This window comes from Punica granatum, chromosome 1 (genome assembly GCF_007655135.1).
Source record: "Punica granatum isolate Tunisia-2019 chromosome 1, ASM765513v2, whole genome shotgun sequence".
NCBI lineage: Eukaryota > Viridiplantae > Streptophyta > Magnoliopsida > Myrtales > Lythraceae > Punica > Punica granatum.
Genome location: NC_045127.1, coordinates 9,293,656 through 9,306,615, shown reverse-complemented (window position 1 = coordinate 9,306,615; position 12,960 = coordinate 9,293,656). Strand labels below are relative to the sequence as shown.

General features: G+C 37.7%; 2 protein-coding genes across 6 annotated transcripts; both read left to right on the top strand.

The window, feature by feature from the left end:
• The first annotated feature begins 1,329 nt into the window (after positions 1-1,329).
• LOC116192632 (protein PHLOEM PROTEIN 2-LIKE A10) lies at positions 1,330-3,691 on the top strand. The gene is made up of 2 exons (XM_031521228.1): positions 1,330-1,529; positions 1,943-3,691. Exon 2 carries the CDS (start codon positions 1,967-1,969, stop codon positions 3,233-3,235), a length of 1,269 nt encoding a protein of 422 aa, XP_031377088.1. The 5' UTR covers positions 1,330-1,529; positions 1,943-1,966; the 3' UTR covers positions 3,236-3,691.
• Positions 3,692-4,715: 1,024 nt separating this feature from the next.
• Positions 4,716-10,740, top strand: LOC116192102 (uncharacterized protein KIAA0930 homolog). 5 transcript variants are annotated; one of them, XM_031520538.1, is made up of 12 exons: positions 4,716-4,930; positions 5,364-5,553; positions 5,692-5,760; positions 6,602-6,708; positions 7,027-7,087; positions 7,760-7,819; positions 7,903-7,977; positions 8,060-8,212; positions 8,595-8,649; positions 9,572-9,694; positions 9,921-10,153; positions 10,314-10,740. In XM_031520538.1, exons 1-12 carry the CDS (start codon positions 4,899-4,901, stop codon positions 10,335-10,337), a joined length of 1,182 nt encoding a protein of 393 aa, XP_031376398.1. In that variant the 5' UTR covers positions 4,716-4,898; the 3' UTR covers positions 10,338-10,740. The 5 variants fall into 5 exon arrangements, with proteins under 5 accessions (XP_031376398.1, XP_031376399.1, XP_031376400.1 ...); XM_031520539.1 differs by lacking the exon at positions 7,760-7,819; XM_031520540.1 differs by lacking the exon at positions 7,903-7,977.
• The last annotated feature ends 2,220 nt before the right edge of the window (positions 10,741-12,960 follow it).

Here is a 12,960-nt window from a genome sequence, read left to right as displayed (position 1 = left end):
CATTATGTTTATGATTATTGGAGATGTTAGTTTATCACATTAGAAAATATAATATTTGAATAAGATTGTATCAATCAATTAGGTTAACTGATATCATTATGATTTACTAGTATCGCATTTAGATTTTATAATAGTATTTTGATATTATTTCTATCATAGTCCGACTACTTCCTGAACCTATAAATAAGCTAGTAATTCTATATATTCGATGAGTCGGTCTAAGTAATAAACTTCTGTAGCTTTGGCTTATGGCCACCACGTTTCGATATTACCTCTCTCTCCTCTCATATTATATTTGATTTTCTTCAATGATCGCGGGACATAAATATGTAAATTCTATAACATCATTAAAGCGCCATATATATTTGCTTAGCAGGTCATTAGATATCCCATGGCACGGTCGCTTGATATCGCACCGTCCATTAACGAACCTTCATTAATATGTGAGCCGAGGTAAGCGAGGTTTGGGGCATACAAGAAAGGCCGGGGATTGCGAGTTCTGTTGGCGCCACTCCCCGAAAGGTCCGATTCCACAGTGATTACTCGCCCCCGTACTTGTCATAATTACAACATGCCCCCTTGACAGTAACTACTATTGCTCAGTTTGCCCCCAAGAGCTTCAATTATGTCTTGAACTGGTCCCAAGGTCTGTTGATCCGTCTTACTATGGCTCGGCTTTCTAGAATACCGATATTAATTTATCGACAAAAATAAATCGATTTTACCATCATACAAGGAAGTGAAGACTGCAGCTAACTCTTTTACGAGAGCTGTAAAAACAAACATAAATTATAATCGAAATATTAAATAAGTTGAGCAATGATACCCAGTAGGTTTTAAGTAATATGGTTTGATTGAACTAGAACCCGCTTGTCCTCTTATAATTTAATCTTATATTCGATCAATCGAAAATAGTATATAATCAAACTCTTTAAGGAGATTTGCCGAGAAGAGTTATAACTTATGAAAGATTTAAGTCACGTAAATTATACTCATAATGTTTCTAAATCAAGCAATGATGTAACGTGACTTTTCTATATTATGGTCTATTTAAATGAGAATCCATTATGCCATCCTCCCATACCGAGTGCCTGTGCTTTGCCCATTGGAAGCACCTCGTGATCGGTATTCCAAGTCAACCCACACCCATGCAAGGTTCAATAGCTGTCATGGCTTCGCCGGAACGAAATGAATTTGTCCCGGAGGCAAACTGAGACGAGAAGCAAACTTCAGGGATCAAAATGAAAGCAACTCTTCTTAATATCTTCCCTAATTTTTGGCAGTTATATATATATATATATTTCCAGGTCCACTCCCCGCCTTCAATCGTAGCCAACTAACGCCCATCTCCCTCTCTCTCTCTCTCTCTCTCTCTCTCTTTCTGTGCTGCCTCTGGGCGCGAATAACAGCAATTGGCCGTTTCATTAAATTGCGAGGAATCCTCCATCTCTCTCTGCTCTGCAGCGCCTCGGTATCATTATCATCATCATCATCATCATCATCATCATCTCCTCCCTTCTCTTTCCCAGGTTAGTCTCCCTCTCCCTCCTTGCAACCGAGCTCAGGGCCTCCTGCTCTTATTTTCGAATCATCTAAAGTGAATTTTGCCAAACGCTGGATAATTTCAGCTGCCTGTCTCTTAGATGGTCAGAATTGGAAAAAGGGTTTTTTGAATTTCTTCAATCAATGAATAATTCAAGACTCTAGTGCTGTAGTTCTGCTCATCCTTGCCCATCACTTGTGCCCACAATCCCAATTGTGATAATTTGTGCTCCGCTGACCATTTTCCTGACTACCCTGCTGAATTGAAATGGAAACCCTAGCTTTTTTTGGTATATTTCCACTCTCTTGTAGTTCATTTTGTGGTATCTTGTAAGGTTTGTTTACTTGGACCCTGGAGCTGTGATTAAGTTTTGTGATTGGTGGGTTTGGAATTTTGTAGCTCTAGGGCTGGGTTTCTGATCGTATGGATCATGAGCTTGTGAAGAGGTCTCTAGGCTTCGCCAGGAGGAGGAAGAAGTGGATTGGCTTGCTCGCCGCGTTTGGGATTTCGAGCTATGCTGCCTACAGGGTTTATCATTTGCCGTCCGTGACGAGGAAGAGGAAGAGGCTGGTGAAGCTGTTAGGTGCCCTGGTTTCTGTGTTGGAGATGGCCTCTGATTCGGCAGAAACCATCAGCCTTGTCTCCAACGACTTGAAGGAGTTTCTACAGTCAGACACGGATGAGATTCCCAGAAGTTTGAAGCAAATCTCAAAGATTGCGAGATCGCAGGAGTTCTCCCAATCTGTTAGCAGGGTGACGAAGGCCTTTACTGTTGGAATTATTCGTGGTTATAAGACAGATTCATGTGTCAAAACTGGGTCAGAAGTAGGCATCCGGAGTTCTAATTACGCTGATAAGGTCATGGATAGGCTTCTTTCTTCAGCCGGGACTGGTTTTGCTTCAGTGGTTGTGGGTAGTTTTGCTAGGAACTTGGTTTTGGGCTTCTACTCCAGTAGTGAATCAGTGGATCGTTTAAAGGCGAACGGTGAGGAATGTTTGTCTCAGTCATCAGGGATGCTGAGGTGGTTGAATGTTGCTTGTGATGACAAGTGCAAAGAGCTCATAGGTGATTGTATACAGAAGTTTGTGAGCACTGCTGTTGCTGTTTATCTCGACAAGACCATGAGCATCAATACCTATGACGAGATCCTCGCTGGGTTGACCAACCCGAAGCATCAGGACAAGGTCCAGGACATTCTCGTTTCAGTCTGTAACAGTGCTATCGAGACACTAATAAGGACATCTCATCGAGTGTTGACAAGTCCAGACTCTGGTGCAAAATCTTCCTGTTCGATCGTTGATCAGACTGAAGACCTCAGTGTTGTTGGAGACAAGTCCGTTGAGCTAGAAGTCCCTTCAAAGTATCAGGTGCCGAGCTCAGTTTCCAAAGTACAAGACAGTGGGTGGGCCAACAAGGTTTCATCCACCTTAGCTGTGCCGAGCAACAGACGCTTTGTGCTTGATGTCACTGGGAGAGTGACCTTCGAGACCATCCGGTCTATTCTGCTGTTTCTGTCATGGAAACTATCAGAGGGCATCAGGATGAGTCTCGGTACAGTGCACGAGGAGGTTATTCTTAGGGGGCTTGAAGTAGTGAGATTTATCAGTGCCAAGTCTTCTATTATTTTCACCCTGTGCCTCGCGTTATATCTTCATGTTCTTGGAGGTACAAGAGTTGTCCTTACAGCTTAAAGCTAGGGTATCGTGTCTCAAATTGTTTGTACGAATGCAATTGTGCTTTAGCTGCCCCAAAAATATACTATAGTAGATTATCCATAGCCTAGTTCAGTGGCAGTAGTTTTAGGAGTATATCAAGTATAGTGAAATGCTCTCTTGTTCAACCCCAAATCGGTCCCTCCTGCTCAGAAGGTAGTATTTAGGTCATTTATTGTATCCTGATTACTTTCAAAATTGAACGGGGAAGGATGGGGGGATAGTTTTCTTCTTTGGTTCCACGCAATTAGTCCAGTGGATCTGTCATCTCTGTACTTCAGAATGTTATAGTAAGGAACCTTTGGAATCAGTAAAATTGGATGGGATGGCTTCTTTGATTTGGCAATTGATTGCTTTCAGATGGCCCTATTACCATGCTGCTGTTCGAGTAAGTATTATTCTCAGCGAGATCAATGCAAATGCCATTTATTTCGATGTTCTTTCTTCTCTATATTCCTTCAAGAAAATGCTAAACCTGATGTACATGAACTCCTATGCAATTTCCATGTCCGAATATTTCACTAGCAGCTCTTTCTAACTCGATGCGATATGCTAACATCACTGGATCTCTCTGTTCTGAAGCTGAGGAATGAGTTGCAGGTCCTTTTGGAAGTATCATCGAGCAGAAACGGAAGGGATTGTCTTAGGCTGTAAACAGCTTAGCATGGTACTATGAACTTAACGAGCATCGACTATTTGCCGATAATGGTTGGGAAGTGGAGATGGAAGGATGATGGTGAAAATTGGCGAGGAGAGAAGGAATTGACTCATGTTTGAACTTACGTAACTTGTACATGCTCACTTCCCCTTAAATTGAACATGGGCCCGGTTATAGGAGAGGCAGACCGTCGCTCTTTTAAAATCTTGAGTAGCTAAAGTGATGCTGAAATCAATTTTCAACTAGAACCAAAATGCTATCATTTGTTACGACTTGACGAAACGCACTTTAATGTTTACGCCAAATGTTCATTTACATGCTATACGGATAAAAGATGCAACATGAACTTTTTATTTTTTCTTCTATTATGAGAAAATTTTATGAGCCGATAAATGATAGACAGAATACCATAAATTGTTTATAAGAAGTTTGACTGGTAATAATCGAAGTCGAAAGCTCTTAATCATAGACAAGTATGAGTACCACGAAAATGCACCTGTTTCTCAGTGGTAGACGAATGAATCAATGATGAGTTGATTGGTAGGTGCACATATGGAACAACACGTTGTTTTCCGACAATTGTCATTGCAAAGCCAAAAAAGAAAAAAAGGAAAAAGAATTAACTCTTTGCAAATTTATTTGGAAAATTGCACTGCTGAATAAATCAAACCTTTTTCCTTAAAATCGACATATATAAAGACTCTAACAAATATTGTAATTTAGAAATATATAAACTAAAAAAATTCAATTTTTGAGAATTTTTAATTTTTTTCTTGCTATATTTATAACCATGATTTCTCGCACTACTCGGGTCGGTCGTCGTTACTCGGGTCGGATCGGGCAGTGCCACCTCCTCCTCCTCCTTCTCGAGATCCTACGCGCAAAGCTTGAAATCGTTGATTCCAATGAGGCCGACGGAGTTCAGTTAAGTCCAAACTCACCAGAACGGGAGGAGGATAGATTTCGCCGGAAATCTGAGAAGAAATGATCGGAGATGGTGGAGAGACTCCCTCGAGGTCCGTGTACATCGGAATTCGTCTCTCGGATACTCAATTGTTTGCTGATTCGATCGGTTTTTGAGTCTGACAACTTCTTTAAGCTATAGTTGCATGTCTGAGAGTAATCACTCATCTTTGGAGTCTCACTGAATTGGCCGTTGAGCTGAGCTCCGGCCGGGCAGAGCGAGCTCTCTCTGTATTGCCTCTCAGTCGGAAATATGAGTGAAGCGCGTTGAGTCGGTCGTTGATTGCTGAAGCTTCCTCTTGCGTTATTTACATTGTTGACTGGCTGTTTACTACATCTCTGAGCTTGAAGCTACGCTGCTCAAACTCCATTTGATGCTTGATTTTGCTGTTCATCTCAAATTTGTGATGAAATTTCTACTTGAACTACTCAAGTGCGTGATCTCAACGGCATCGTAGTGATTGATCCATGCACTATTGTTTGCAGGCGTGAATTGTTGAGTATGGTGAAGAAGCACTCGAATCTGATAGGTAAAACCGTGGTGGAAGAACAGGATGCTTCTGATGTCGAAATGGATTCGCAGTTCTGGCATGATGTTTTCGATCTGTACTTTGTCCGCGGCAAGGAGTCCAGGGGAAGACAGGACGATGATCTTATATTTCTTGTCCGGAAAATGGTACTTCTTTCCGCTTTCTGCTGAATTCTTTTCCATGCATGGCATGATGTTTTCAATCACTCGGTACCATGCATTCGATATGTTTTTTCCCTGTTGATTGTTGTGGAAGGCTTTACTCATAAAGTTATGTTTTGACAGAGTTCGCAGGCTTATCGTGATAATCCAGAGGGCACCTCTCCCTTCTTTGTTCGCAGGTGGGCCTCTAAGGTAAAAGTTAGCATATGACAATGTCTGAGCCTTGCTCTTTTGAGCATTGATCTACTCTAAGCTGTACTGAGAGCTTCTGGTTGGTTGACTAAAACATCAGTGTTAAATAATTGTGTTTTTTCATTGAAAGAAGCCGGAAGGTCTTGTTATTCTGTTGATTAATCGAATGAAAGTTGGTTTTAGTGTGAGCTTCGAGGCATTACTACACCTTTCTCTTCTAATCTTATCCCTTGTGTACTGGCAGTTTTGAAAGGTTATCAAGAATACTAGAGAACTAGGTGCTGTCTAAAACACCTCGATGATTTTAAGTCTTAAAACACCTTGATGATTCTAAGTTTTGATCACTGCACTTTCTTCTGTTTTGCATAATTGGTAATACCATGAATAATTTCTCTGTGCTAAAAGTTTCAATTAATGCATGACTTGGTTCAGCTCTTACCCTACTGATATTTATAGGCATCTAGTAGGATCAATTGATTTACAATAGGATTTTCCTGCTTCATGTTAATGTTTTTTGCATATTAATTTCACTTGAAAATTCAAGTTGATAAATTATGTTTCTCTTGTTAGTGCTGAGGCTCGTGAAATATTAATTTTATCAATTAACACTTGTGTCGGAAAATCAAAGGTTCTTAAGCCAACAAACTGATCATGTCTTACATCATTAAATTGTATGTTTTACTCCTGTGGTAATAGATAAGACTAAAAGAAAAGTTTTACATATTCCAATGAGATTACAAGACAGAAAAATGCTTTAGATTATTTAAACTAAACAAAGACTTTGCATTCAGTTTTATCTCTACCAATTGGTGGTATAATTGTTATGTTTTTGGTGTACCAGATGGAAAAACTAGTCGGTGACATTTCAGCTGATGTTGATTGGAGACGCTCATTTTACTTGAACTTGATTGCACACACTTCATATACTATTACTGTGGCAATTTGCAGGTAACCTCTGGTTTCCTTTTTTGTTGTTATGTACTTTTTTTTAGATCACTTTAATACTTTGATATGGATGCTCCGATAATTGCGAGACATTTAACTTAATACATATTTATTTTAAAAAAAACTTTGATACATACATATATATATATATATAGACAGAGAGAGAGAGAGAGAGAGAGAGTACTAGTTCTTGTTTGTGCTATATTACTAGTTCATATGCCAATTTGTGTTTGTTTTCTTTTGTACCTGAAGGTAGTTTCATCAAATAAAAAACAATAATGATTAAAATGTCAATTACTATTCTTCTGGTGTTTCTTCCAGCCATCAGGACCTTCGTAATCATCAAGCAGGACAGGATACACAACTTTCTCCTATATACAAGGTAAGCTGCTCAACACAGAAATTTATCACTAAATGTCAGGATCTCTGGAGCTTTTTATGCAACTAGTGTCGGATTATATCTTCTAAGTAGCGTGTCCAGAATATTTAGTCAATTTCTTAATTTCTTCTTTGTATTTGCCTTCATATTTATCCTCTTTATCTATGAGTATTGCGTGTTTGTATACATTTGTTCCCCTCCCCTGGATGTCATATGAGTGAATATTTCCCTTAAGTAGTACGAAAATGTACTCCTTTAAACTACTTCTGCAATTTTGGATAAAGGGGGTTTCTTCAGCCTGCTGAGGACCAGAAGGTCCTCTCTCTCTCTCTCTCTCTCTTTCCCCCCTCTTTTCTTTTCTTTTCTTTTCTTTGGCCAACCAAAAGGTCCTGGTAGATACCCAAAGATTACTCCTCAGAAATTCAGTACTATTCACTACTTATCTTTGTAGTGGTCCTTGCCATTATCAAAGAGACCAGATCATGGAATTGTGTGTGAGTGAGATGGTAATTGCTGGTTTAATGCATTATAGGTTCTTACTGATAAGAGAAAAGGCTAGTTCTGTCTGTTGATTCTAATTCCAAACAGGAACTCTGTATCTGTTTTCCGTACTGAAATTGAGTCATTTCATTGAAAATTTCCTCTTGCTGGCTGAAACATGGGTCTGCTCTGTAGGTTGTGAAGATTGTTTATGCATCTCCAAGTCGTATTACTTTCCATTTGGACGCGAAGAAGGCAATGCTTTTATGCTACTCGATAATTGATTTTGCTGTATTTGAGCTTCATTTCATTTGACACTGTCACTACCATATATCTAGGAAGTAGAGACATCTCCTGCATATCCAGATATATGCTTTGCAGTTGATGATTTTGATTCTACATTTGATGCAGTGGTAAGCATGTGATAATGTTTATCCTTATTTGCTATGGACTTCCAATTATAAGTGTAGATGACAGTTTTCCAATTAAATGTAGGTCTTGTCATCGACAGATCATTGCTATTGTGTATTACTAAATGCACATGATGGAGCCGCATTTCCATCCGTGAAGGAGCTGAGTGATGGTAGTTCTAGTAATGCGCCTCCTGGAAAAGTCGAGACAAATCCAGGAAGCTCCAATAGCAAGAAGGTTTCATCACTATCTAAATTAAACTTTCTGAGCTCTTTCCCTTTGAAATATGCATGTCACTGCTTAGGGTCCCCAATTCCTTTCTTCCTTCCTCTTGTTCTATAAATTGTATTTCTATTGACTTGCTTTAAGGTAATCTGGTGCTTTTAGTTTTTCTCATTATCTTATTTTTTGTAATTGGTTTGAATTAAAAATTTTAATTTATTTGGCCATGCCATTGGCTGATATATTTTGTTCTGTGCACCCTGACTTCATGTTCAAATGTTGAAATGAATTTGTTGGGTAATTGTTGTCTCTTGGTAATAACCATATCAAATATTATTTTTTGTTTTATGGAGTTAATTGTGTATAAACATGTTGACTGGTTAAGCTATGATTGCAGATCACTCTTTTCTCAGGATTTGTAAGCTATCAAATGGTTCTCGAAGCATATAATGGTATGTTTCCTACCAGTTGCTCTGTGTCTATGCGAAGGCCAAGTAGACAACATTAGTAAAACTTGTTAAAAGTGGTAAAAGGATGTTAAAGTGTTGGGAAGGAGAAAATTGGGAAAGAACGGAGGACGGGATATTGTGAACATACATTTGAAGCACTAATATAATAGAAAAGAATTAATGTGATTTGTAGCATCCAAATTGTGCAGTATCCTTCTAATAAGTACCAAGTCTATAACTGATCGAATGGTCTGTGGGGTAATTCATGCATTCCCTATGGTTCAAGTGAGGGAAGAAAAAGAAAGTCAAGCATGGCTTTTGCGGCTTGTGCTTGATTTATTACGATCCTGGCACAAGTATTATCATCGTGATTCAGCAATACAGAATCCTAGCTAGGCCTCTCTTGGCCTTTTATGTCTCATCTCACCAGGTTTTGGTCCATGTGGCAATTTGAAACTGCACTGTCAAATGAATTATTGGTGAAGGCTGTGCCATTTGAGAACAATTAATAGTATTAATCTTCATAGTTTTTCTGAAGGATATTGCATATAGCTCTCTTCTTCAAGTATCTCCCCTGAGCCACGCTTTTGCTTGCCAATACTCAACACTGCTTGGCTCACTTAGACCTCCACATAATGCTGCCACCACCGTAGTGTTGTCCTTTGATAGGATACTTAATATGGCAAGACTGAAAATGTGAAAAGGATTAATGTAGACATATGCGTTTGAAATGATTCAGTTGATTCCAAATTAGATCAAGACTGAAAAAAAGTTGATGGGAAGTATGAGATGAGATCACTCAATTATGTAAATTATTAGTTGCTCTGATTAATTCTGTGAATAACAATATTAGAGCTTGTACAATGCATCTTGCTTCTGAGCTATGCTGAATATAACCCTTAATGATCTCTTTTTCTTTGTTCAGCTGGGAAGTCTCAGTTCGGGAGCCTCCTCTCGCTTGGGCATTCTCCTGGAAAAACGGACAGGCTTTTCATGAAAGGTCCTGGAGGACGCGGAGAAGTTGAAGTCGCTGTTTCTGGGGTTGTTGGTTAGTGTAATGACTTCTTTATATATGTTCAATTCCTCATCAAATAATTTTATATATCGTTTAGTTTTAGTTTATATATAATTGCTGCTCATTCGATTTGGACTTCTGGGTATGTGCTACGTGGATGCCTTTATTCCAGGGAAAACATATATGCTGATGAGTAAAGTGAAGTATGCAGTAGATTTCTTGAGCATTTTCTGAAACTTGATCTTATAATCTATCTCAGATCAAAGTCATGAGGATGCGGGTCCTTTTTCACCTGTCTCTGTGTCTAGACGGGGCTTTGGGATTGGTTCCATCTTCCAGAAGGCAGCAACTGTTGCATCTGTGGCAGCAAAGCACGCATATGCAGCAGCATCTGCAGCCACAAACCACGAGGAGGAGATGATACCCCTCAAGTGCTGCTTAATGTCTGTATCTTTGCCTTGGGAACACATTGCTTATGACCTCTTGTTTAAGGTAAGATTTTCTGGTTAATTATGGAAAATCTCTGAGCTTAAAAATATGCCTGCTTGGTTAGCAGCTTTTCTGATGCCTTCAGATGGATATAGCCCTTGTTTTACTTCTGTTTCTGTTCTGTAAAATGATGCTGGTGCAATTACTGGGATTATTCGTGCAGGGAAATCCACCAGTGAACATATGAGCCTTTTTCGTGCACATGACGAGTGAACTTCTTCATAAGCATAGGAAAAGTTTAAAGGCACATAAGATCCACATAAAACCTGCTCTGAGGCTGTTTGTAGGTTTAGTCGATGACTGTCCATCGTCTATTGTTTTATCATCACCTGCTGGTCTCGAAAGTGTATCCATGCTGACCTGTGGTCGCCAAAATTGCTTCTTTTTTTTGTTTTTTTTTTTTTGGTGAAAACGTTTCTTTTGTATATGTTTTGCTCGATTCTGTATGATGATAGGTCTGCGGGGAGAGTTTTGTTGTATTTGTTTTTTTGTTTTTCCTATTCTCTTAATGGTTAACACGTAATTTAATTGCTTTTCCGTAGCACTCTTGTTTATGGTCAGCGATCGGGAAATATGGCGTTTTATCTATACTATTATCCGGTCTCGACCTGTACTGTCCGGATGGCTAAATGAATATAGTCGACTGCTTAACCGAGCACCTTAAAACCCTTAGCTCCTGTATTTTGTAGTCGATTGTATTTATTTTGGAAAGGGAAATAAAAGTCCTCTAATGTAACTTTTAACTAATATCCATATGTGATACATTCCAACTCTTCTGAGCCACTAAAATGAGGTTACATTAGTAAAATCATTCTAATAACTACACATTACTATGGCGAAAAAAAAAAAAAAAGTAGGCGCTACTTCATCTTTCTTCCTCAAGCTCTCTCCACCATTGGCTTCCCGTTTTTCTACCATTGCCGTCTCTAAATATTCTAAGCCCGCCGGAAAAAGATTTGTTTTTGTAATTTTACGTTATCATTGCATGTGTTTTTATTTTCGCATTATAATTAATGTTACGAGAAAGTACACAAATAAATAGAAATGAAATACTCTTTTTATTTTAGTTTAATTGTTAATGTCCATGCGTAACACGGGTCAGCATCTAGTATGGAGAAACACTAAATTTTGGGTTCAGTTAACACTTGAAAGCATCTGAACTCAACAGTCGGCCAACCCGTATGTCTAGTTTGGCATGAAGTGAACTAACCTAAGAACAACAACTCAATTAAATGACATATCATATCATACTCATAAAAAGGAAAAAAAAAAGTATGATATGAAACCAAACGAGAGCATCGTCTGTTAGGCCATTGGTCGAACTAATGGATAGAACGTCATATGTGTGCACGAACTCATACTTCCAGTTGATTGCACTTCCCCAGTCAGCAAATTTAGGTGCATCAAATCTATCTATTATGAATGGAAAAGGCTCCTTTAATATAATTTTTTTTAAAAAAAATATGCATATTACATATAATTTGATTTATATGAGCCATCAAATATTAGTGAATTATATAATTAATTATCCATTGCTTCCACATTCTAGTCTCTTTCTTCCATTTTTGCTCTTTTCCCTCTTTACATTTTCCTTTTTTCTACAATCCTTGCCTTTTATTTTTTTCATTATTATGTTTATTCATAGTAATATTTAATTAAAAATAATATTATAATCTCTATAATATAAAATTATATTGATACCCATGCATAGCTGACAAATATATCTTTTAACTATTTTGGTGGAGAAAAATATTATAAATCCATGAGCTAGACAATATGGCTCATTTAAATGTTTTTTTTATCTTCATGTATTTGATATACTCATCTAACTTCATATTTTTTACCTCATTTAATTTCATATATATTTTCATTGACAAAAAAAATTTGTATATCAAGAGTTCAATATCAGCTAGGTATTTAAATAGATTAATTTTGTTATCTCTTGTATATGATACCATTTAAACTGACTTTTTTCGCTGGTGCAAATTAATTTTTCAATTATTGGCGTAATGAAGTAGAAGATACATGTATATTTAATTTGTATATCATTAAAAATTCTTAAAAATTTTGGAAATATAAAGATATTAATATGACGGTATGAGAGACCTTACAATTTCGATGACGTGGCAACGTGACATAAGGCGATATTTTTTTACTTAGCAAAAAAAATATAATCGTTGTCGCTAGATTACGTGGGACCCGTGATTTTGTTTATTAATGATCTAATTGGCAAGACGTTATATATATATATATATCTTCTTTTTGTCAGTTTTTCCGGTAAGGGCAGGTGGTGACCACTTAAATCAAACAAGAGAACAAGAGGGCATCTGACCTGATTATGTCAAATAAGACTAAATGTTATTAAAATATATATAGCAGCACATGAAGCCTACTTTCCCAGTATTAACACAATAAAAGGTGAAACAGTTTTTTTTTTTTATTAACTTCTCTGTTCGTCTGGATCCATAACTGAAACAAACCCAACAAAGGAAAAAAAAGAAGTCATTTTTTCAGTAGAAAGATATTTTTTTAAGGGAAAAAAACTAAATAAAATAAATAGGTATATGCATGCTTTGTAATTGCAGGCATGTTAGGCTCCACTATAGTGTGGCTGGCTCTCTCTCAGCAACTTTGAGGAAAAGTGAAAGAAAACTAACTGCCAATTCAAGAAAACTGCCACCCAAATGTTAACAAAGAAAACTGCCAAGGAATAATCCTTTTCTTAGTAATCTTTTAGTTCTAATGCTAAGGAATAGTATGTGTGATCCCCATTAATTCAATTTCTCCTTTATCAGATGCCTTTATATTCT